We start from the raw sequence: 26649 nt of genomic DNA, 5'->3' as shown, positions 1-26649 counted from the left end.
CAAACCATTCATTCTTAAAACCAATCTGTTTTGCTACCCTTAAGAACAGAGGGCTATTAAGAACTAGATTACCAAGACAGAATAAATCCAAAATAAGGATAGACTCTTGCAAGAATTTTTGTAATTCATAGAAATTTTAAGAAATAAAAACAAATACAAAAACAAAAATAACAAAGAGGCCAGGTGGGGTGGCTCACACCTGTAATACCAGCACTTTGGGAGCCCGAGGTGGGTGGATCACCTGAGGTCAGGAGTTAAAGACCAGCCTGGGCCAACAGGGTGCAACACTGTCTCTACTAAAAATACAAGAATTAGCTGAGTATGGTGGCAGGCACCTGTAATCCCAGCTACTTGGGAGGCTGAGGTACAAGAATCACTTGAACCTGGGAGGCGGCAGTTGCAGTGAGCCGAGATCGCGCCACTGCACTCCAGCTTGGATGACAATGCAAGACTCCATCTCAAAAAAAAAAAAAAAACCAGAGACATCAAGCATGGATGTACCAAAAACAGAAGATAAACAGCCAAAGGGTGATGTTTCTCTTTTTGAGACAGGATCTCGCTCTGTTACCCACACTGCCAACTCCTAGGCTCAAGTGATCCTCCTGCCTCAGCTTCCTGAGTAGCTAGGACTATAGGTGCGTGCCACCCATGCCTGGCTAATTTTTTTCTTTTCTCTTTTTTTTAAGAGACAGGGTCTCACAGTGTTGCCCAGGCTGGTCATGAACTCCTGGCCTCAAGCCTCCCAAAGTGTTGGGATTATATATTATGCAGGCCTGATATTTCTTCCTTTCCTTTTTTTTTTTTTTCCATTACCTTAAACGTTTAACAGTTAACTGATGTTTCTTAAAACCATTTTCTGGATACCAATTTCTGCTAGTGAGATTTCTATTGGTTTCATTCATTTGTTTTGGTTATATTTTGTTTATATTGGGTCCAAAATTCCCTAAGGCACACAGGTTCTTACTTAGAATAACACTACACTGAATTATCTAGCTCTCTTTTTTCCTTGTTACTGTCAAGGGAAGCCACTTTTGTAGCACAATTTACATAAATGCAAAGGCCTTTTTAGCTCCATCACCCATATCAAAGAACCCTAAGTTAAATATAATACACCTCTGGGGTCCTGTCCCCTCATCTCACAGGTAAGGGAAACTCAAAATCTGACACAGTTTTAAATTAGATGTGCCCTATTCCCAAAATGATTTCTACTGACCCTCCCTCATCTTTTTAGTTTACAGAACAACCTTGAAAGGTAAAAAAACATACTCTATTGTCCTAGAATCCAGGGAAAAAAAACTGGTAATTTAGTTTCCTGAAATATAAAGTTGGTAGAAAACTAATAATCTGAGGCAGGCGGATCACTTGAGGTCAGGAGTTCAAGACCAGCCTGGCCAACATGGTGAAACCCCATCTCTACTAAAAGTACAAAGATTAGCTGGGTGTGTTGGCAGGTGCCTGTAATACCAGCTACTTGGGAGGCTGAGGCAAGAGAATCGCTTGAACCCGGGAAGCGGAGGTTGCAGTGAGCCAAGATCATGCCACTGCATTCCAGCCTGGGCAACACAGCAAGACTCTGTCTCAAAAAAAAAAAAAAAAAAAGAAAGAAAGAAAGAAAGAAAAGAAACAAAGAAAAGAAAACTAACAGTCTTTTCAAAGTGGGCAAGTGGCTGGATAAAGACAACCAGAATGGGAAATCATTTTGACAGAGGAAGCAATCCATGAGAAATCTACAGTGGGAACAGGCAGGAGTGTTGTAGGCTACAGACCCAGAAAACTAGTGGGATTCCCTCATTAGCTGTTTTAGGCTCTGTTCAACACAACCCTTCTGTTGTTTTATATTTCAGAAGTTCAATCTTCCTAAAAGTGGTATTTAACAAAAATAATCTTTCTTCCTTGAATATACTATTTTAATAACATATGTTTATCAGTTCATGTCTACTGTCAAGTAATGAAGAATAAAATAGAAACCAGTAACATCTGCAGATTGACGTGCTGTGAGTAGGAAACCTTGCTCTGATCCACTGAGTCTCCTGGCCTACTCTTGCACCTCTGGCGCTGTGGAGCCAGCCTGCTTGCTTGTTAAGTATTTCCTATGGACTTTTGCTACTCTGTCACCCTCTAAGAGGTTGGGGATCTTCCCTGACACTCCTTAAAAAACAGCACATTCCATCTTATACTTCATGCTGACACTTGAAAAATTAAGCTGGATATCATCACCTCAGTCTCACTTTATTCACTATCCTTATATTACAGACTTTTATAAGTATGTTCATCTTCCTCATTAGACTGCAAGCATCCTAGGATAAGGAAAACAGCTATCCGAAACATTTTAAAGCCCTATGAACCTATAAATTTGTATTTAGTAAGTGAGCTTGATATTGTGACACTCTACAGAAGAACTGGATACAACTAGAAATTAATATATTAATATAGAATGAACAAATTAAACTTGAAATATTTCAAAACTCCTTAGCTGCTCTTCTACTTCGGAACCAATCAAACGCTTGATGACAATGTCTATGATGTCAACTAAAGGCCTCAGAGATTACAGTCTTTAATTTCATCATACAGTACAAATGTTATACTGTATATTTATCCAAAGACTTATAAACCAAAAAGTATCTGAGACAGGTCTCAAACAATTTAGAAGTTTATTTTACCAAGGTTAAAGATGTGCACCTGGGAGACAGATCAGTGCCTTTCTCCAAAGATGATTTTGAGGGCTTCAATATTTAAAGGAGAAAGGGCAGATATTAGAGAAAGAGGAAGAAATTTTTAAAAGGTGGGGGTAGATAAGAGACAAAAGTTTACATTCTTTTAAGTCTCTGATCAGCTGTTCACATGTGAGGGGCAGTAGAGGAATGGTCACTTAGGCATTCCTCTAGCTCAGTAAATCTGCATTTTTACATAAAATAAACATAGGGCAGAGGAAGCAATCAGATATGCATTTGTCTCAGGTGAGCAGAGGGGTAACTTTTGAGTTCTGTCCTTTTCCAATACCTGTGAAGAAAAGCTATCAATTCACATTGTCAGAGTCAAATTTAGCAGAACTGTTTTAGGGTAAGGATCTTGGGGCCCACAAGGAATTTCCTAGCAGGCAAATTGTAAGAGAGGTATGTAGCTTTTTTATAATGTAGCTATCTTACATAGCTACAGAGGCAGCTTTGCTCTGATGCAAAGCTTTGGGAGGCAGGTTTGCCTGATGCAGTTCCCAGCTTGACTTTTCCCTTTGGCTTAGTGATTTGGGAGTCCCAAGGTTTATTTTCCTTTCACAGACTATACGTTCTCCTTAGAATACTACTATGAAAGAGAACACATTATCTTAGATGAGATTATCAGTTATATTGATAACTGATCATCAGTTATCAGGATGTCAATGCTTCTATTAGTTAAAAAGGAAATGAAAATGTGTACAGAAAAGAGAAGAAACAATGAGGCCTTACTTTGTGCATGCCACTGTACTAACAGTTTTCTCATGTTATTGAAAATTCTCTTCTCAAAGTAGAATACTTCTATTCCACAGAAATATGCTGCCCTTTTTTCTTTCTCTTTTTTTTTTTTTTTAAGATAGGTCTCGATCCATTGCTGAGGTTGGAATGCAGTGGTGCATTCATGGTTCACTGCAGCCTTGACCTCCCAGGCTCAAGCAATCCTACCACCTCAGCCTCTCAGGTAGCAAGGACAACAGGTGTGTACCACCACACCCAGCTAATTTTGGTATTTTTTGTAGAGATGGGGTTTTGCCATGTTGCCCAGGCTCGTCTTGAACTCCTGGGGTCAAGCAACCCACCCACCTCGACCTCCCAAAGTGCTGGGATTATAAGCATGAGTCACTACACTCGGCCTGTACTTCTAGTTTATAAATAAAAATCTCAAGTTCGGTGCATTTGAAAAAAATCATTTCTATAATAAACAATTATGAAAGACTCATATGTATCCTGTTTTCCTGGAGACATAATAGTATGACATTATAAATAATTGTTATAGAAATGTCATCAACATAAATTTCAAGGAAGAAATATATTGAAGAGCTTCAGCTTTCATACAAATATAAATATGAGAGGCAGAAAAACAAACTGCAACATATGAACAGTCTTAAATAGAATTTGTTTCTATAGGGACTTAAACTGTAAGTTATAAACACAGAAGGGTAGGTTCCATTCGGGGAAGATGGCAGAGAGCAGGCAGGACTAACTTGTGGCTCCCACTTGGACAAACAGAGCAGCGTGTAGAGATCCACATGGTGAACTTTTGCTCCAAGAACTACTGCAGGAACATACCAGGAAAGCCAGAGAATCCACAGACACTTTGAAGGAGGTGGATTGCAGCTACAGGCTCTGTGGGAAAGCTGAGGAACTCCAAAGACAAAGGACATAATTGCTTGGGAGCTTTATAGCCCTGCCCACTGCCTGAGATGCTGGTGCGGTTGCAAAGAAGGGGAATACTTATACCCTGCTGGTGGGAATGTAAATTAGCTCAGCCACTGTGGAAAGGAACATGAAGATTTCTCAAAGAACTTAAAAGAGAACTATTGTTTGACCCAGCAATCCCTCTGTTGGGTATATACCTAAAGGAAAATAAATCATTCTACCAAAAGGACACAAGCACACATGTTCATCACAGCACTGTTCACAACAGCATAGACACAGAACCAACCTAAATGTCCATCAGTGGTAGACTGGATAAAGAAAATGTGGTAGATAGACACCATGGAATACTACACAGTCACAAAAAACAAGGAGATCACTCCCTTGCAGCAACATGGATGGAGCTGGAAGCCATTATCCTAAGCAAACTCACACAGGAACAGAAAACCAAATACCACATGTTCTCACTTGTAAATGAGAGCTAAACACTGAGTGCACATGGACAAAAAGAAGGGAACGGCTGGGCGCGGTAGCTCACGCCTATAATCCCAGCACTTTGGGAGGCCAAGGCAGGTGACCACCTGATGTCAGGAGTTCGAGACCAGCCTGACCAACATGGTGAAACCCTGTCTCTACTAAAAATTCAAAAATTAGGTGGGCGTGGTCGTGCACACCAGTAATCCCAGCTGCTTGGGAGGCTGAGGCATGAAAATCGCTTGAACCCAGGAGGTGGAGGTTGCAGTGAGCCGAGATCGTGCCATTGCACTCCAGCCTGGGCAACAAGAGTGAAACTCTGTCTGAAAAAAAAAAAAAAGAAGGGAACAACACACTCCAGGGCCTACTTGAGAGTAGAAGGTGAGGATCAAAAAACTACCTATTGAGTCCTATGCTTATTACCTGAGTGATGAAATAATCTGTACACCAAACATCCATAACATGCAATTTACCCATGTAACTAACCAGCACATGTACCCCTGAACCTAAAAGTTTTTTTTAATTCCATTTTTAAAAAATTTGGAGTTTGGGACACTTCTGATTTTGGATTTTCAAATTAGGGTTGCTCAACCTGTATGAAAAAATTAACTTGAAAAGAATCACGAATTTAAGGCTGGGCACAGTGGCTCATACCTGTAATCCCAGCACTTTGGGAGGCTAAGGTGGGCGGATCGCTTAAGCTCAGGAGTTTGAGACCAGCCTGGGCAACATGGCGAAAACCCATCTTTACAAAAAAACAGCTAGGCATGGTGGCATACACCTGTAACCCCAGCTACTTAGGAGGTTAAGGTGAGAGGATCGCTTGAGCCCAGGAGGCAGAGGTTACAGTGAGCTATGATCATGCCACTGCACTCCAGCCCGGGTGACAGAACCAGATCCTTCTGAAAAAAAAAAAAAGAAAAAAAAAAATCATGGACTCAAATGTAAAATATAAAACTATAAACCTCTTAGGGAAAAAGAAGTCTCAGGATCTAGGGCTAGGCAAAGAGCTCTTAGATTTGACACCAAAAGCATGATCAATAAAAAGTAAATAAATTAGACTTCATCAAAACGAAAAACTTTTGCTCCATGAAAGACCCCATTAAATGTATGAAAAGACAAGCCACAGAGTAGGAGAAAATATTTATAAACCATATATGTGACAAGGATTCATATCTAGAATATATAAAGAAATCTTAAAAATATCCAGTTAGAAAATAAGCAAAAGACACGATACGTTTTACCTGAAAGAATACACAGATGGCATAAAAAGATGTTTAACATCATTAGCTATTAAGGAAATAACGCAGAGAAACTGAATTAGCCATATACTGCCAGAGGGATATGAAATAGGCTCTAGAAAACAGCTTGTCAGTTTCTTGAAAAACTAAGTAACTACTATTTGACCCAGCAACTGCACTCATGGACATTTATCCCAGAAAAATGAAAACTTATAGTCAGTCACTCAAAAACCTATACACAAATGTTTATATACTAACTTTCTTTAACAGCCAAAAACTGGAATCAACCTAGATGTCCATCAACTACTGCATGATTAAACAAACTGTAATACATCCATACCAATGACTACTACTGAGCAATTAAAAAGGATCAAGCTCTTGATGCACACAACAATTTAGATGAATAGCCAGAGAATAGTGCTGAGTTTAAAAAGCCAGTCCTGCCCTCTTCAATAGCTCAGCTGGTAGAGCGGAGGACTGTAGGTGCACACCCGTGGCCATCCTTAGGTGCTGGTTCGATTCCGACTTGGAGAGACACCTTTGTTTGGCCAGGCGCGGTGGCTCATGCCTGTAATCCCAACACTTAGGGAGGCTGAGGCAGGCAGATAACCTGAGGTCAGGAGTTCGAGACTAGCCTGGCCAACATGGTGAAACTCCGTCTCTACTAAAAATACAAAAATTAGCTAGGCATGGAGGCAGGCGCCTGTAATCCCAGCTACTTGGGAGGCTGAGGCAGGGGAATCACTTGAACCTGGGAGGTGGAGGTTGCAGTGAGCCGAGATCGCACTACTGCACTCCAGCCTGGGTGACAGAGTGAGTCTCTGTCTCAAAAAAAAAAAAAAGCTAGTCCCAAAAGGTTACATATTGGCCAGGCAAGGTGGCTCACACCTGTAATCCCAGCACTTTGGGAAGCCGAGGCAGATGAATTACTTGAGGTCAGGAGTTCAAGACCAGCCTGGCCAACATGGTGAAATCCCGTATCCACTAAAAATACAAAAATTAGGCAGGTATGGTGGCACATACCGGTAATCCCAGCTACTTGGGAGGCTGAGGCAGGAGAATTGCTTAAACCCAGGAGGCGGAGGTTGCAGTAAGCCAAGACTGCATCCCCGCACTCCAGCCTGGGTGACAGAGTGAGACTCTGTCTCAAAAAAATAAAAAAAAGTTACATATTACATGATTCAATGTATGTAACATTCTTTAAATGATAAAATAGTTAAAATGAACAGATTAGTAGTTGCTAGCCATTAAGAAGGAGTTGAGGTTGGGGATGGAAGAGAAGTATGTGTGGCCATAACAGGGCAACTGGAGGATCTCTGTAGCATGGAAATGTCCTGCATCTTGACTTATCAACATCAATACCCTGCTGTGATATTGTACTACAGTTTTGCAGGATGTTACCATTGAAGGAGACTGAGTGAAAAGCATGGGGAATTTCTCTGTATTGTTTCTTATAAATATGCATGTGAAGAATCTACAATTATCTCAAAATAAAAAGTTTAAATAAAATAAACATCTTAAAAAAGAAAGGCTCTTTACCTGCTAATCCTGCAATCCCTGTGTTTATCTACTGCTATGTCCTTATTTCTATTTGTCATTCAAATCAAATTCCTTGTTTGCTCTTAGATTATTTTATTCTTATTTTATCCAGCTACTACTACTCAAATGAAATTACTCTTGCTGAAGTCAATGATAATCTTCCAACTGAAAAACAAAATTGAAACTTGCTAGTTTTTCTATTTACCCAGCCTCTAAGTATTTGACACTGATCACTACTCCTCTTCAATAAAAACTCTACCTCCTCTGCTTCCATAACAATACCCTCTACCAGGTCTTCTCCTGCCGCTTAGCTCTTTGGGTGATGGGTTGGGGTTGGGGAGGGTGATGGGGGAGGAGGCTTTTTCTTTCCTTTAACTTCAAAATGCTGGCTTCACTCAGGGTACAAATGCTCTTCACGTTCTATACATGCTTCTTGGGCACTCTCATATTCAGCCGTTCTATCTAAATGTTATAGAGTATAGGCCTTCCTTACCAATATCCATTCACATAAACTGTTTCTAGATCAAGGTGAGTATCTCACAGAAAACTCAAACATAATATATTCCAGACTAGACTACCCTCTCTTATTACCCCCAGCCAAAACAATCTGTTTTCCTATATTCCTATACATTATAGCTAGGTGCGGTGGCTCACGCCTATAATCCCAGCACTCTGAGAAGTCAAGGCAGGTGGATCACCTGGGGTCAGGAGTTCAAGACCAGCCTGGCCAACGTGGTGAAACCCCGTCTCTACTAAAAATACAAAAATCAGCTGGGCATCATGGCAGCCACCTGGAATCCCAGCTACTCAGAAGGCTGAGGCAGGAGAATTGATAGAACCCGGGAGGTGGGGGTCGCAGTGAGCCCAGATCGCACCACTGCACTCCAGCCTCACTCGGGCAACCAAGTGAGGCTCCATCTCAAAAACAAAACAAAACAAAAATTGTTTTACCATCCTTATAATTATCCTACATGGAAACCTGAGAATTTAGGATAACTAGACTCTGACTACGTAGGCTCTTCCTTCGTTAATCTCCATATCTAATAAGTTTCTATGTCATTTTAATTCTTATGAATCTCACTTGGCTTTGAACCTCTTCTGCCAGTTTCTTAATTCAGTTAAATTCTGATCATCTCCTAGTTGGTCTATTTCTTGGTCTGGCTCTTTTCTATTCTTCATACTGTTTACATGTTGATTTTATTAGTGCTCAAATTTCTTCCATGGTTCCACACTGCTTTCAGGTTCTATATTGCTTTCCACAAACGTGAACTTTTCTATGTTTCTTAGAGTCACGTGTAAGACCTTTAAACCTCTACCTACTTCTCGTCCTCATCTCCTACAGCTTATCCTTCTTTTCTGCTCTCTAGTCTCATTGAGCCATCTGGCAGTTCCCAAACATGCCACAATGTCTCCTGGTTTTACCTTTAAACAAGTTATTTACTCTTCCAGGAATACCAGCCTTCCATTTACTTGGCTCCCACTCAGCCCTCATGATGGAGCTCTAGCATTTCCTCCTGAGAAGTCTTGCTGAACATCTCTCATCCTGCAGTGACCATCTGTAATTACTTTGTAGACTTTACAGTATCAACTGATTTCCTTCTTAATCTCCTTTTGACTCAAAATTTTTAGGAAACATTCTCCAATTACACAAATTCTCTACTATGATCCAGATTGATCCCTTTGCCCCAATGAGACCATTATAATTACTGTACTTATCTAAAAATTAATGATCATTGTTTCTGGTCTCTTACATTAGAATGTAAACTGCTGAAGGACAAAGAATTCTGTCAATGAGGACTTAGGACATAATTATATGTCTCTAAAAACTTTATAAATACTAGTCAAGTCTTGAAAAAGAACAGACTAGCCTAGGCAACATGGTGAAAACTCATCTCTACAAAAAAAGTAAAAAATAGGCTGGGCGTGGTGGCTCACGTCTGTAATCCCAGCACTTTAGGAGGGCAAGGCAGGTGGATCATCTGAGGTCAGGAGATCGAGACCAGCCTGGCTAACATGGCGAAACCCCATCTCTACTAAAAATACAAAAATTAGCTGGGTGTGGTGGTGCGTGCCTGTAGCCCCAGCTACTCAGGAAGCTGAGGCAGGAGAATCGCTTGAACCTGTGAGGTGGAGGTTGCAATGAGCCGAGATCACGCCACTGCACTGGAGCGTGGGTGACAGAACAAGACTCTATCTAAAAAAAAAAAAAAAAGAATTAGCCAGGGTTGGTGGTGCATGCCTGTGATCCCAGCTACTTGGGAGGCTGAGGTGGGAGAATCACATGAGCCTGGGAGTTCAAGGCTGCAGTGAAGCAAGATCACACCACTGCACTCCAGCCTGAAAAACAGAACAAGACCCAATCTCAGAAAAAAAGGAAAATAAACAGAAAAGAAGACTGTTCAAGAAAAAGAAGAGGGTGCATTACTAGAGATAAAATTAGGCTATTAAAAATAAGTACTGCAAATAATATCATTCTTTAAAAAAATAGATATTGCATCTCAGTTCTGATAGCCTTCCAAACTAACCTTAGTCTTGCTGAACACTCTCCTTCTTCTTTGGCTACCCATCCAACATCAGCAAAAGACGCCACTGCATCCTCTCCTGGGTGGCTGGGACTCCATTCTGTTGCATGGCTGTTAATCTGTAAGTTATAAATAGGGAAAGTTCTTCACCAAAGATGGCACCAAAATGTTAGAGTAAATTTTTTTTACTCACCTAAAGGAAAATCGTCAGCTCTGGTGTTAAAAACACACGAGTGGTTTCTAACTCTTCCACTGAAGGTCTCCATGATTAATAGTCATAATCATATTGTTGCCTAATAGTATATGACAATCTCAGAACTATAACTTTATTCAGTTTTCATTTTATAAGTTGATTTTTTTTTTTTTTTGAGACAAAGTCTAGCTCTGTCGCCCAGGCTGGAGTGCAGTGGCTCTATCTTTGGCTCACTGCAACCTCCGCCTCCCGGGTTCAAGCGATTCTTCTGCCTCAGCCTCCTGAGTAGCTGGGACTACAGGCACATGCCACCACGCCCAGCTAATTTTTGTGTTTTTAGTAGAGATGAGGTTTCACCATGTTGACCAGGCGGGTCTCGAACGCCTGACCTTGTGATCGGCCTGCCTCAGCCACCCAAAGTGCTGGGATTACAGACGTGAGCCACTGCGCCCAGCCTATAAGTTGATTTTGTAAAAAACTATCCTAGAAAATTAAGAAAAATTTTAGAATCTAAGCATGAGAAACCACTTTTTTCTAAAGAGATTTTAAAAGGTATGTGTAAGCGGGGGGTATAAGAACAAGCAAACCGGGAAGTGGAGGTTGCGGTGAGCCGAGATAGTGCCACTATACTCCAGCCTGGGTGACAGAGCAAGACTCTGTCTCGGGGTTAAAAAAAAAAAAAAAAAAGAACAAGCAAAAGACCAACTTGAGCTAAATCCAGGAATATTTTTAAATGGCTATTATATAGCTGTTTTGTTCAATGTTTTTATATATGTATACATTATAATGTTGAAAATGTTTTTTAAAACTCCTTAAATCCCCTAAATTTTAAGTAAAAGCATTAAAGAACAAAAGAACAAACAGCAGAACAGAATTCTCTACCTAAACTTAACATGGATGCAAACAGAATATTTTGAAATAAATACAAAAAAAAAAGACAGCCAGGTGCAGTGGTTCCTGCCTACAGTCCCAGTACTTTGGGAGGCCAAGGCAGGCGGATCACTTGAGGTCAGGAGTTCGAAACCAGCTTGGCCAACATGGTGAAACCCCATCTCTACTGAAAATACAAAAAAATTAGCCAGGCGTGGTAGCACACACCTGTAATCCTAGCTACTCAGGAGGCTGAGGTGGGAGGATTACTTGAACCCGGGAGGCGGCAGTTGCAGTGAGCCAAGATTGCACCACTGCACTCCAGCCTGGGTGACAGGGTGAGACAGTCTCAAAAAGAAAAAGAAAAGACAAGCAGGATATCTTGAAATTTATCTTGAAAAACAAAAAAGATAACTGAGTTAAATTTAGATTTTGTTATATATATAATAATGCCTGAGTCAAAAAGTCAACGAATAATAATTTTTAAATAGTTATCAGATTAATACTTACTAAAAGTATGAGTGAGGTTTAAATAAAAAAGAAAAATAATGAATCCACACTTTTTAATTAAGGAAAAAATGAAAAGGCCAAAGAGATTCAGTCATTAATATGTTTATCAAAAAGGTTACCCTTGGGACTCATGCATTGTTCAAACCTCCTCAATGCCATCATTGCCAAGTCAAACTTTTGGAAGATATACTTAAATAATGCCTCTTCCTTAAACACAAAATATATCATGTGACACATAATACTAACATTGTTGAAAGTTTAAAATATCTTTAATGTAATATTATGAATAAAACTTTAAACATATCAGTTGTTGGTATGTGTACTCTCCTGGTATAATTATCTAATTAACTTAATAAAGTAGCATTAAAAATAACATTTTAAGGGCTGGGCGTGGTGGCAGGCGCCTGTAACCCGAGCCACTAGGGTGGCTGAGGCATGAGAATCACTTCAACATGGGAGGTAGAGGTTGCAGTGAGCTGAGATTGCGCCACTGCAATCCAGCCTGGGCAACAGAGCAAGACTCGGTCACAAAAAAAAACCAAAATCCAAAAACATGTTAACAATAAAGTACTAAGAACATCGAGTATCTAAAGCACCTTAAATTCAGCCAGGTGCGGTGGCTCACGCCTGTAATCCTGGCACTTTGGGAGGACAAGATGGCGGATGACTTGAGGCCCCAGGAGCTTGAGACCAGCCTGGGCAACATGGCAAAACACCTGTCTCTACTAAAAATACAAAATAATTAGCTAGGCATGGTGGCATGCGCCTGTAGTCACAGCTACTTGGGAGGCTGAGGTGGGAGAATCATTTGAACCCAGGAGGCAGAGGCTGCAGTGAGGCGTGATCGCACCACCACACTCCAGCCTGGGCAACAGAGTGAGACTCTGTCTCAAAAAATAGAAATTTTAAAATCTTGCCTTCCACAAAAACAAAAACAAATAAACCTAATAATGAAATTATGATAAAAAGGCTTTCAAAATACTAATTTGCATGTAGTGGAAGTAATTTGTAGTCAGATGAGGAAAAAAGCATGAACTTCAGTAAGTAAATTCTCAAGGTATAAGATCAAAGGGAAGATTTTTGTACTTCCATTTGTAGTTCAGAAACTTATCCAAACAGATATTCAGCAAATGGGTATCTCATACAACTTAAATAACACAACTGGGTATCATATTTGATCTCAAGAGTTGAGAAATCAGGTAATGTTCTGTTCCTACCCATTACTGAAAACAGAATGGTATCCTGATATTCCCATAACACTGTAATAAGGAGATTCTAAATGGGTTATGTGGCTATCCTTCAGCAGGAATGTTCCCCAAGCCCTGTGAGGCTCCTAGCAGAGATGGTATTTAATGGGCTGTTTTGTACAAGTGTTAGACAAATCCTAAGACTAAAATCTGAATGGTGCCTTCCTAAGGTGCTATTTCATGAGATGATCAATCTGATCATGACCCTTTGTTTAGAAATAAAAATTCTGTTCCAATAGAATGACTAGTTGGTAGAAAGTTAGGTATATTTAAGACAAAGACTTCTTACTTTCCTACAGAAGTTACAAAAATAGCTGTTTTCTTCTAAAACATCTATAAAAGGAAACAAAGTGTGGGGAGGAGGGAAGAAAAAAAGAAAAACAAAACAAAAAAACAAAGTACTACTTTTCTTTTTTGTTGTTGTTGAGACCAGGTCTCACTCTGTCACTCAGGTTGGAGTGCAGTGGTACCATCTCGGCTCACTGCAACCTCCCGCCTCCCAAGTTCAAGCAATTCACCTGCGTAAGCCTCCAGAATTACTGGCACACACCACCACACCTGGCTCATTTTTTGTATTTTTGGTAGAGATGGGGGGTATCGCCATGTTGCCCAGGCTGGTCTCAAATTCCTGGGCTCGGGGGTTCCACCTGCCTCAGCCTCCCAAAGTGCTGGGATTATAGGTATGCACCACCACGCCCAGCCAATACTACTTTTCTAAGAATACATATTCAAAGAAATATAAGTTAACTCATTTTCAGGATATCATAAATAGTAATTAAGGATTAAACACATTTCTCAATTTTACATCTATAAAATTAAATAATGCCTCCATAAAATTAATATGTTAAACATAAAATGCCAGCTTTTGCACAAACTTTAAAAAAACAAAACAACAAGATACAACAAACTATTCCACGGACTTAATTTGGATCTTACTTAAGCCTTAATTATGCAAATGATACCAAGTCCATAATATGTGCTCAATAAGATGAAAATGTTAATGATGCTCTCAAGAACCAATTCCAAAACTGATAAGATGTATGTCATTTCTACTTGAAATCCTGTCCCACAAAACAAAATAGTTTTGGCATTTAAGTCAAACTCATTCAAAAGACAAAATAAAACTAGACGAAAATCTTCTTTATAAAAGGCCGTTTCAGGTGTTGGTGAGGGAAGCATTCATTGAGTGACACAGGCATGGGATGCAAAGGACAATTTCCAGGACAATGCACTTAGTAAAGTACAAGTCAAGGTGAAGTCAGCCCTGGCAAGGACTGACAGTAAGAAATTCTTGGAAATACGATTTAGGCACGACATGCATGGGAAGTTTGAGAAAGAAAAGGACAACTTACTGAAGGTTCCCAGCAAGGTCCTGTCCTACTACAGCTATTATTAGTGGAAAAAGAAAAAAAAAGTGAAGAGATAGAAATTTTTTTTCAAAATCACATTTCATTCAGAGCAAAAATTCAATAATAACACTAAATTACCCAAAATTCAATTTTATTTTAGAAATCTTACTGAAGCAACTTTAATTTAAAATATTCTGATAATATACCAAAAAAATCAGTTCATTTAATAAAGTGCATATTAGTAAAATACAAATGTTGTACAATAGTAGAAAAGCTTAGAATAAAAATGTTAGAAGTACTAACTTCATCCTCTTGTGACTTCATAAAATAAACACAACAGTGCTGGGAACTAGGATTCTCTGCAAAGGGCATAATAGTAAATACACTCATTCTAGTTTACTACCATTTGTTTATAGCCAAATGCATAACATACATGGATTCTTTGTTTGTTTGTTTTTGAGACCAAGTCTTGTTCTGTTGCCCAGGCCGGAGTGCAGTGGCGCAATCTCAGTTCACTGTAACCTCCACCTCCCAGGTTCAAGCAATTCTCCTGCCTCAGACTCCTGAGTAGCTGAGATTACAGGCACCCACCACCATGCCTGGCTAATTTTTGTGTTTTTAGTAGAGATGGGGTTTCACCATGTTGACCAGGGTGGTCTTGAACTCCTGACCTCAAGTGATCCACCCGCCTCAGCCTCCCAAAGTGCTGGGATTACAGGTGTGAGCCACCACACCCAGCCCACATATACATATTCTTAATAGCAACATAGTAAAATGATAATCTCTAGCTTTTTACCTACATAGATTTAATTATTTCTCTTTTACCAGTTGCTTCCATGCTAAGAAAAACTAAAAGCAGGCCGGGCGCGGTGGCTTACGCCTGTAATCCCAGTACTTTGGGAGCCTGAAGGCGGGCGGATCACGAGGTCAGGAGATCGAGACCATCCTGGCTAACATGGTGAAACCCCGTCTCTACTAAAAATACAATTAGCTGGGCGTGGTGGCGGGCGCCTGTAGTCCCAGCTACTCAGGAGGCTGAGGCAGGAGAATGGCGTGAACCTGGGAGGCGGAGCTTGCAGTGAGCCGAGATTGCGCCACTGCACTCCAGCCTGGGCGACAGAGCAAGACTCCGTCTCAAAAAAAAAAAAGAAAAGAAAAACTGAAAGCAGAATTTCTGGGGTTTTTTTTGTTTGCTTGTTTAAGATGAAATCTCACTCTGTCACCCAGGCTGGAGTGCAGTGGTGTGATCTCGGCTCACTGCAACCTCAGCCTCCTGGGTTCAAGCAGTTCTCCTGCATCAGCCTCCCAAGTAGCTGGGATTATAGGTACCTGCCATCACACCCAGCTAATTTTTGTATTTTTAATAGAGTTGAGGTTTCACCATGTTGGGCAGCTGGTCTCAAACTCCTGACTTCAAGTAATCCACCTGCCTCAGCCTTCCAAAGTGCTGGGATTATAGGTGTGAGCCACCATGCCCGGCCTGTTGTTTTTTTTTTTTAGACAGAGTCTTGCCCTGTCGCCCAGGCTGGAGTGCAATGGCACAATATCAGCTCACTGCAACCTCTGTCTCCCAGGTTCAAGCGATTCTCCTGCCTCAGCCTCCCGAGTAGCTGGGATTACAGGCACGTGCCATCACACCCAGGTAATTTTTGTATTTTTAATAGAGACAGAGTTTCACCATGTTGGCCATGCTGGTCTTGAACTCCCAACCTCAGGTGATTCACCTGCCTTGGCCTCCCAAAGTGCTGGGATTTTAGGTGTGGGCCATTGCGCCTAGCCGAATTTCTGTATTTTAATACAGTATAGTGACATACAGTGACACCATCAACTTGCCAGGTGATATACCTGTGTAAAGAACAACAGTCTGAAAGACAGAACACTAAATTCAATATTCTAGCCCAGACTCAGTCACTACTATTTCTGAATGTGATTACTTTTTAAAAATGTATTCTGGCTGGGTGCGGTGGCTCATGCCTGTAATCCCAGCACTTTGGGAGGCCGAGGCGGGCGGATCACGAGGTCAGGAGATCGAAACCATCCTGGCTAACATGGTGAAACCCCGTCTCTACTAAAAATACAAAAAATTAGCCGGGCGTGGTGGCGGGTGCCTGTAGCCCCAGCTACTTGGGAGGCTGAGGCAGGAGAATGGCGTGAACCTGGGAGGCAGAGCTTGCAGTGAGCCAAGATCGCACCACTGCACTCCAGCCTGGGTGACAAGTGAGACTCCATCTCAAAAAAAAAAAAAAAGTATTCTTTAAGATTACGAAGCTGTATATATTTATTATGTTTGAAATATGTGCAGTGGTTCAACTGAATTGGATTACCTCCAATTCAATTTTTTCTGGTGAAAACACTTAAAATCTACTCTCTCAGTGATTTTCAATATACAATACATTGCTGTTAACTATAGTCACCATGTTGTAAATGTATCTCTTGCATGGTCACTATTTTAAGTGAACATTTATTAAAAGTCTCTATACCTAACACACTTAGAATAGTAGAAGGCAAGAGAACAAAGCCACCAGAGGGAGGAAAATGTGTCTATTTCTGAAAATAATCTTTAAGGGTAAGCAGCAGTATCCTTGTGGAAATACAAGATTTTTAAGAGATCAACTGCCTGAGATGAATAAAATGGCCACAAACATTTGTTGGTTACTTTTTTTTTTTGGAGATGGAGTCTTGCTCTGTCGTCCAGGCTGGAGTGCAGTGGTGTGATCTTGGCTCATTACAACCTCCAGTTCCCGGGTTCAGGCAATTCTTCCTGCCTCAGCCTCCTAAGTAGCTGGGATGACAAGAACTTGCCACCACGCCCGGCTAATTTTTGTATTTTTAGTAGAGACGGGGTTTCACCACAGTGGCCGAGCTGGTGGCAAATTCCTGACCTCAGGTGATCCGCCCGCCTCAGCCTCCCAAAGTGCTGAGATTATAAGTGTGAGCCACCCCGTGCCCAGCCATACTCAGTTAGTCTCAAAACTACTATTTCACGGTGCCTTTTTTTTTTTTTTTTTTTTTTTTTTGAGACGGAGTCTTGCTCTTTCGCCCAGGCTGGAGTGCAGTAGCATGATCTCGGCTCACTGCAACCTCTGCCTCCCAGGTTCAAGAATCAAGCTGATTCTCCTGCCTCAGCTTCCTGAGTAGCTGGGATTACAGGCACTTGCTATCATGCCTGGCTAATTTTTGTATTTTTAGTAGAGACGGAGTTTCACCACATTGGCCAGGCTGGTCTTGAACTCCTGACCTCAGGTGATCCGCCCGCCTTGGCCTCCCAAAGTGCTAGGATTACAGGTGCAAGCCACCGTGCTGGGCTCCACAATGTCAAAATTTATAAAACATACTATTTGTTGCTGGATTCAGTAATCTTTAAGGGCCAACTGACTATAAAATTATAGCTAAAAATAAAAAATGAACATCATATACAGTATGACATCACATGCTAGCATATTCCAAAGTATCTAGTAGTTATTGAAACACACAGTTAAATTTAACAGTTATTTTACATATTAATCCAGGTATGCATCTTCAGACAGCTCAGATGTTCAAAGATCACTATACCATACTACTACGTCTCCCACTTTAATAGTTCCTTACTGACTGGAACCTTCTCTTGGTTCCTCAAACAATTTCTATCTGGCCTTAGGATCTCTACACATGCTATTCTGTCTGCACACAATGACTCCCTCAACCTCTACTTGTCTCCTCAACCCTGTAGAGCAGGCTCTTGGTAATCCTTAATTGTCATTCCTTTAGAGAGGCCTTCCCTGAGAACTCCTGATCTTCTCCCCCATGCTATACTACTTCATACTATATGGCATTTATTACAAATGATAATTATACCTTTATTAGCATATTGACTTTTTAAATATCTCTCCCACTGAATCATATAACCAATAAGGGCAGACATACATGCTGTTTCATTCACCACTCAATACCAACACCTAGCATAAAATATGAATTTCAGGTTTACTCGCTATATAAACATGTGCCATAACAAATGGCCATTTTACTTCCAGATTTAATCACCATGTGTGAGCTTTAATAGGAATCTCATTCATTACTTTTTTGGTTACTAAACAGTCCTTTTCCACCACCAATTCCAAAAACCACTCCTTGCAGTCCAAGAAAATAGCTTGGGTTAGGTTTACCAGAGAGAAAAATGTGAAATTACCCAATAGAGTTGGTATTCAAACTACTATAACCACACAGCCAAGTTCCCAACCCAGGTTATTCTGAATTGACTGTATGACTGTCCTGTTCTCAGTTTAATCCACTTCAACTTGGATATGGTCTCAGTATAATGATGTCCACTTGCCCTGTGCCCCATACTAGACTCTCAGTCTCAGACTTTCAATAATAATATTTACCCACATTGGACTCCAGATAGCCTGGATATATTCCACATCAGTTAGCCCCTAAATGAGCTACAAAAATAGGGGGAAAAAATGCATTTTCAATTTTCTTACTCAAAACTGCCTCCTGTATACATTTTGAAGACTACATCTTTTATATTTCTGATAAACAAAGAAGCAGTGGAGATACAGAACGATGATAGCATATGTAAAACATTTAAGTAGCAGACAAAATGCTTTTTATTTTTTTGAGACAGAGTTTCACTCTTATTGCCCAGGCTGGAGTGCATTGGCGCGATCTCGGCTCACAGCAACCTCCAACTCCCAGGTTCAAGCCATTCTCCTGCCTCAGCCTCCTGAGTAGCTGGGATTACAGGAGCCTGCCACCATGCCCAGCTAATTTTGTATTTTTAGTAGACATGGGGTTTCTCCATGTTGGCCAGGCTGGTCTCGAACTCCCAACCTCAGGTGATCCACCCACCTCAGCCTCCCAAAGTGCTGGGATTGTAGGTGTTGGCCACCAGACAAAATACTTTAACACCGATGTTGAATTTTAAAAGACTCAGCATGGGCCAGGTGCGGTGGCTCACGCCTGTAATCCCAGCACTTTGGGAGGCTGAGGCGGATGGATCACCTGTGGTTGGGAGTTCGAGACCAACCTGGCCAACACGGAGAAACCCCATCTCTATTAAAAATACAAAATTAGCCAGGCTTGGTGGCACATGCCTGTAATCCCAACTACTCGGGAGGCTGAGGCAGGAGAACTGCTTGAAGCTGGGAGGCAGAGGTTGCAGTGAGCCGAGATTGTGCCATTGCACTCCAGCCTAGGCAACAAGAGCGAAACTCAGTCTCAAAAAAAAAAAAAAGACTCAATATAACTGGAAATACAAATCTATAACTATAAACAAATGGCTTCCGTCTCTCACTACATTCTCAAGTAGGTCATCGTTTCTCATACCTTACTCTTCTCCTTATGTTAATCCATTTTTTTCAAATGCAGTTCAAATTAGTTAAATCTAATACTCTTTTTCTGCTCATACCCTTTTAAAAGACTGATAACATCGAGAAAAAGAATTCTCCCAAGTAAATGTACTTGACTCTAGTACTTCAGCCCATTGACTGTCAAGGCAGACTTGGGGGTTGCAATCAGAAAACGTTAGATATCTCCACGTCTCTAGCTATATGAATGCAAACGCTGAAGCACATTTTCCTGGAACTAGGAGGGAGGTAAGATAGTTAACCAGAAAGACATTGATGGAATTGAACAATCAGAAAAAAGTTTATAAAACTTAGTTAACATAATAGCTATTTGAAGGAAACTGGCAAATAAGAGCAGTTCATGTCTAAATGAATTGAATTCTTGGAAAGTACTTGAGAGACTTACTACCACAGATTTCTTCATTTTGATTATTAAAAAGAAAAAAAGGCAGCCGGGTGCAGTGGCTCATGCCTGTAATCCCAGCACTTAGGGAGGCAGAGATGCACAGATCACCTGAGATCACAGGGCAAGACTCTGTCTCCAAAAAAAAAAAAGAAAAAGAAACAGATTTCACCTCCATTTACCAGGAGGAGTGATTTAAGAACATGACATGTTATCAAACGGGTACACATGGGCACTTCTGAATTTCTGAATGATGAGTTAAATATATCTTCCACGTCTCCACATGTTAATCTATTATTTAAAAGTGGCAGAGATATATGTTGAATTTTATATTATTCAATGTTGAACTGAAATGTTCTTACATTACGGTTGTAAAGAATTGCTAAAAAAAAGAACAAAGTTATGTGATAAATGTCTAATACTATAATAACAATAAGAAAACAAGGCCAGGCACAGTGGCTCACACCTGTAATCCCAGCACTTTGGAAGGCCGAGACAGGCAGATCACAAGGTCAAGAGATCAAGACCATCCTGGCCAACATGGTGAAACCCCATCTCTACTAAAAACACAAAAATTAGCTGGGCGTGGTGGTGTGCACCTGTAGTCCCAGCTACTTGGAAGGCTGAGGCAGGAGAAGTGCTTGAACCTAGGAGGCAGAGATTGCAGTGAGCTGAGATCCTGCCACTGCACTCCAGCCTGGCAACAGGCAAGATTCCATCTCAAAAAAAAAAAAAAAAAAAAGAAAGAAAGAAACAAAAGTAGAAATCAAGGAAAATAGCAATATCTCCAAGCAAAGAGTAGAGTTGCTCCAGATTTGGTGCTAAAAGAGAATACTGTACTAAGACCTTCAAAAGTTCTATGACTAAGACTTTCAAAAGTTCTCCTGATTCACGGTTTGACTATCACCTCACTGCGAAAACCACAATTACCTTTTTGTCTTGACACTGTCATTGCCAAGGCAATGGATCCTATAATTAATGCTGAGCTTGAAACCAATGACAGGGAAAGCAACTTATATGGCATCCACAGAGATCTAAAAATAAAGCAGGGGAACAGAGTGGCTATCCAAAGAGGAACGTATAATTACAGAAGAAAAATAATGGTGGTACATGAAGCACCTGAAATAATATAAAGCCTATGTTTGAGGTCACCTAGGAATTAACAACTGCTTAGCTTATTATATGCTCCTGAATCTTCACATATGCATCCTTAAGAAGGATAAATATCTTAAAAATCTCAATCACGTCACAGAGAAACTAAAATTAGAAAGGCTTTACTGTGGTTTTTAATCCTCTTCTATTGTATTGATAGTGACATCAATTGGTGAAAAGTCTCAAAAACAAAATGCTTTTAAAACCATCTTGCCTATTTATATTTCTAATGTACATATTAATAAAATACTTAAAATATATAAAATATAATACCTGAAACTGAACTCTTGGACACTGAATCAGAGACAAATTAGTACCAATTTTCCTTACGATACTTCGAGACGAACCATATGGCTTCCTAGACCAAAGTACCTGAGGAAGTAGGAAAAACCGAAAGCTTAATTACAAGATGTACAGAACTGTTAAGACAAAGCATTAGACAATTATTTGTATGACATACTAACACATTAATTACAGGATCAGAATGCTCTAAATGTTATGGCAAATAAGCTAATGTTTCTCAATCCAAAAATAAAGAATATATATATATATAGATAGATATTATTAATTCAATAAAGTTTAATGTAAGGTATTATATAAAAATATAAACTAGCCAGTAATTTTTAAATACTATACTTACAGTAAAAATTTTATTTTCATCAGGTTTTCATACTATTCTGCAACAGAAACACTATTTTATCTCTTCTGCTATATTTTTAGTTTTAGAATTTTGATATACATAGTTTTTATTAAATGTATGTTACTTTTGCTGTTACACACTTTTCAAAACAATCCCAAATTAGTACAAAGTTCAGAATCTGAATGTGTACCATGCAGGGTGCTCCATGTTGTTTGCTGCACAAGAATGCTTGGCCAAGGGTGAGCAAAGGCTGAAATCCAGGCATATTGCTCTTGGGAGGCCTGCTCCCCAAAGGAAAGGTAAGAAATTTCATCTGAGCAGAATTTCTCAGATGAAATCGTAATAAAACAGGACATTATGCTATGCTTAAAAACAAAAACAAACCCTCAAAGCAAAAAAACAAAAACAAACAAAAAAAAAACAACAAAAAGCACACGTGTTGAATGTTAGGTAAATCATTACAAATTGTACCTTGAAACTTCTCCCCAAGTATATGACCTCTCTTTAAAGGAAAAACTATTCATCTGTTTTGAGTGCTACACTTGAAAGCCTGGACAGAATAAGTAAAGAAAGGTAGTATGCTATTAAAAGCAATTTTAAAAAGAGTAAGAATTATATGACTATTATACTTAATTCATCAAACTTTAACGTTCAATTATGTAAGGCCAGGTGCGGCGGCTCCCGCCTGTAATCCCAGCACTTTGGGACACCAAAATGGGCGGATCACCTGAGGCCAGGAGTTCAAGACCAGCCTGGCCAACATGGCAAAACCCCATCTCTACTAAAAATACAAAAATTAGCCAGGCATGGTGGTGCACACCTGTAATCCCAGCTACTTGGGAGGCTGAGGCATGAGAACTGCTTGAACCCAGGAAGCGGAGGTTGCAGTGAGCCAAGATCGCACCACTGCACTCCAGTCTGGGTGACAAAGCGAGACCTTGTCTCAAAAATAAAACAAAATAAAAACTCAAAAAACAATTATATTCTAAAGACTAAAAAGAACCAAATCAGCTGAGTATGAATTCTGGAGAAATGGATACTACCCCTTTTTTTAAGATCAATCCGTGATCATTCTACTTTAAAGAATGAAATTACCCCAATATAAACAAACAGCATAACCAAACAACTGTTCACTGTAAACAGTGGAGGCTCCAAAACCTAACTCAAACTAGACCCTTAGATAAAAGCATATACAACTTATAAAATGAGCACAGAAACTATCTGATTTCTTAAATTTTAGCAATCAAGTCCAATTCAAGGATAACAGTATGAGTCAGTGTGGGGTTCAGGGCTGGGCACAGTAGCTAACATCTGTAATCTCAGTGCTTTGGGAAGCTGAGATAGGAGGATCATTTGAGGCCAGAAGTTTGAGACCAGCCTGGGGTCTTTTTGTGAGACCGCCATCTCTACAAAAAATTGGAAAATTAGCCAGGGGTGGTGATGCATGCTGTCATCCTAGCTACAGGAGAGTCTAAAGCAGGAAGGTCCCTTGAGCCCAGGAGTTCCAGGCTGCAGTGAGTTAGGATTGCACCACTGCACTCCAGCCTAAGCAACAGAGTGAGACCATGTCCCGCCGCCCCCCACCCCCTGAGAAAAAAACCAACAAAGTGGAAATCATAGAAGGATATATAATACCCCTGGCACCTGCCATAGCTTTCATATAATTTTTATCACATATTTTCCAAAGTTTCACTGAATCTTACCTAGAAGAGTTCCAAAAAGTACTTATAACCTATACTGACTCCAATAACCAACAAAAATGATAGCTCTTGCTTCGGAAATGTAAATAAAAAGGATGGCAAAGATTAGAAAACTGGTAAGTAGAAAGGAAGATAAAAATATTAAAATATGAATAGTATACAAAGAATGTTAAGAAGCAAAGTTACTCTGAAGCTTAGAAGAAAACATCATTCACATCAATAATCATACAGGATTATGACACAAGTAGTCTTAATAACATGTGAGGACTAAGGGAAAGGAAAACATCTGACTAGAGAAAAATGGGAAGCCTCGCAGTTCTACAATGTCAACATCAGACTACCCACCAAAAAAAGAACAAACATGGGCAAATAATTCTAAGACAGTATTTAAGCAAACTTTTTACCTTATTATTATTACTATTATTTATTTATTTTTGAGATGGAGTTTCACTCTTTCGCCCAGGCTGGAGTGAAGTGGAGCAATCTCGGCTCCCTGCAACCTCTGCCCCCTCCAGGTTCAAGTGATTCTCCTGCTTCAGCCTCTTGAGTAGCTGAGATTACTGTAGCTGGGATTACAAGTGAATGCCACCACGCCTGGCTAATTTTTTTGTATTTTTAGTAGAGACGGGGTTTCACCATGTTGGCCAGGCTGGTCCCGAACTCTTGACCTCAAGTGATCCACCTGTCTTAGCCTCCCAAACTCCTAGGATTACAGGCGTGCACCACCGCACATGGCCCTACCTTATACATTTTAATAGATCCTGTTCTTTTACAAATAAATCCATAGGGCAAAAGTAAGTATACCATTCAGTCATTTCTCTTCTTGAGTCTTCTATTTAGTCACAAGTCAAAATTCTCCGATGTAGTACAAGTGGAATGCTATTTGTGCATCACAATGTGACAATTAGACAGTCTAAAGTGAATCTTTCTCCCCTCCAGCAAGCAAAGGTCTTGTCTGGAGATGAAGAGGACAAAAAGCTCACAAAGAAAAATTTAGAAAGGATTTGCCAAGGTCAGGAACTATGTTTCTGCCAGCTTTTAGCATTCTTCACTATGCATGTTGCAGGGTGAAATGTCAACTATTATGTTTCCATCTGTTTAATATCAGGAAAATACTAGGTGCCTTCAACAACAGAAGTGGCCAATGATTCAGCTTTTTTTTTTAAATTTTTTTAGATGGAGTCTCGCTCTGTCACCCAGGCTGGAGTGCAGTGGTGCGATCTCGGCTCACTGAAACTTCCACCTCCTGGGTTAGAGCAATTCTATCTAGCTAGAATTATAGGCAGGTGCCACCATGCCCAGCTAATTTTTGTATTTTTAGTAGAGACAGGGTTTCACGATGTTGGCCAGGCTGGTTTCGAACTCCTGACCTCAGGTGATCTAATCGTCTCGGCCTCCCAAAGTGCTGGGATTACAGGCATGAGCCACAACGCCCAGCAGATTCAGCTTTTAATTATAAGGAATAAGTAGATTATTTAGGTATCTTCTACAAAGTTAAAGGAAGGAAAAGAACAGATTGCTTTATGTGATTATTTTTTCAAGCATACACAGTAGACTAACATAATGTGTTCTTCTGTTACTTGTGAATTACATAGTACTTAGCACCAATAAATATCAAATAAGGGTCTGTGTAAACTAATGACTGAAATATTTAGAATGAAGAGCCATAACCTTTATTGGATGGTAGGAAAAAGTGAGGGGAAAGAATAGCTAATTTCCAGGAACTCTAAAACTAGGTCTGACTACTTTTCTATTTTTTTCTATTCAGCCCTCATAGAGGGGGAGAAATTGTAAATGGCTGTGCAGAAACAGTGAACAGATGGTACTGAAAAGTCACCATCTGTGCATTGGGAGGCTGTATGACCCAAGTGCATCTCCTACCGTAACTTGTGGCTGAACTATGTCTTGTCAGTATGCTAGTTTAGAGAAGGAAAGACTTCCTCTAAAGACAAACTGTCATTAATATTTCTTTAGATCAAAGAGAGAAGGCAGGGAGAAGAAAATGGTCATAAAATAATCCAATTTCTTTTTTTTTTTTTTTTGAGACAGAGTCTCCCTCTGTTGCCAGGCTGGAGTGCAGTGGCATGATCTCAGCTCGCTGCAACCTCTGCCTCCCGGGTTCAAGCAATTCTCCTGCCTCAGCCTCTCCAGTAGTTGGGACTACAGGCACGTGCCACCACACCCGGCTAATTTTTGTATTTTTAGTAGAGACGGGGTTTCACCATGTTGGCCAGGATGGTCTCGATCTCTTGACCTCATGATCCACCCACCTCAGCCTCCCAAAGTGCTGGGATTACAGGCGTGAGCCACCAAGCCTGGCAAGATAATCCAATTTCATTTAGAAAATAAGACAATCCAATGCCATTAAGAAATAGCTGGCTGGGCGTGGTGGCTCATGCCTGTAATCCCAGCATTTTGGGAGACCGAGGTGGGCGGGTCACGAGCTCAGGAGTTCAAGACCAGCCTGGGTAACATGGTGAAACCCTGTCTCTACTAAAAATACAAAATTAGCCAGGTGTGGTGGTGCACGCCTGTAATCCCAGCTACTCAGGAGGCTAAGGCAGGAGAATAGCTTAAACCTGGGAGGCAGAGGTTGCCGTGAGCTGACATCGTGCCACTGCACTCCTGCCTGGGACAGAGCAAGACTCCGTCTCAAAAAAAAAAAAAAAAGAAACAGCTAAACAGGGCCAGGCGCAGTGGTTCATGCCTGTAATCCCAGCACTTTGGAAGGCCGAGGCGGGTGGATCATCTGAGGTCAGGAGTTCGAGACCAGCCTGGCCAATGTGGCGAAACCCTGTCTCTACTAAAATATAAAAACTTAGCCAGGCATGGTGGCACACGCCTGTAGTCCCAGCTACTCAGGAGGCTTGAGGCAGAATTACTTGAACCGGGAGGTGGAGGTTGCAGTGAGCAAGATCGCGCCACTGCACTCCAGCCTGGGTGACAGAGCGAGACTCTGTCTCAAAAAAAAAAAAAAAAAAAAGAGAGAAATAGCTAAACAGAAAAACCATGCTTTATCTATGAAAACTGCTTTTTTAAATAATCTAACAGTGAATCTGTGTGTGTGTGCGCGCGCACATGCATGTCTGTGTCTAGTAATGACAGTCCATAACATTTA

At 40.5% G+C, this 26649-nt stretch overlaps 1 protein-coding gene and 1 non-coding gene across 11 annotated transcripts in view; one reads left to right on the top strand and one right to left on the bottom strand.

The window, feature by feature from the left end:
• MTFR1 (mitochondrial fission regulator 1) overlaps positions 1-26649 on the bottom strand; it is a 127861-nt gene that overhangs the window by 69695 nt on the left and 31517 nt on the right. For all 10 annotated transcript variants that reach the window (XR_010159248.1, XR_001720218.4, XM_016959524.3 and 7 more), the window contains 2 exons: positions 21465-21563; positions 10147-10262 (listed from right to left, as the gene is read on the bottom strand). Coding sequence is in view for 8 of the 10 variants with exons in the window: in XM_016959524.3 (XP_016815013.1) it covers positions 10147-10262; positions 21465-21563 (215 nt within the window). In the remaining 2 variants the exon portion in view is untranslated. The remainder of the gene's footprint in view (positions 1-10146; positions 10263-21464; positions 21564-26649) is intronic.
• Positions 6529-6616, top strand: TRNAY-GUA (transfer RNA tyrosine (anticodon GUA)). The gene is given in 2 exon segments: positions 6529-6565; positions 6582-6616. It is a non-coding gene; the product is annotated as a tRNA-Tyr (tRNA).

This window comes from Pan troglodytes, chromosome 7, assembly GCF_028858775.2.
Source record: "Pan troglodytes isolate AG18354 chromosome 7, NHGRI_mPanTro3-v2.0_pri, whole genome shotgun sequence".
NCBI classification, from domain to species: Eukaryota; Metazoa; Chordata; class Mammalia; order Primates; family Hominidae; genus Pan; species Pan troglodytes.
This window is presented reverse-complemented; position numbering and strand designations above follow the sequence as displayed.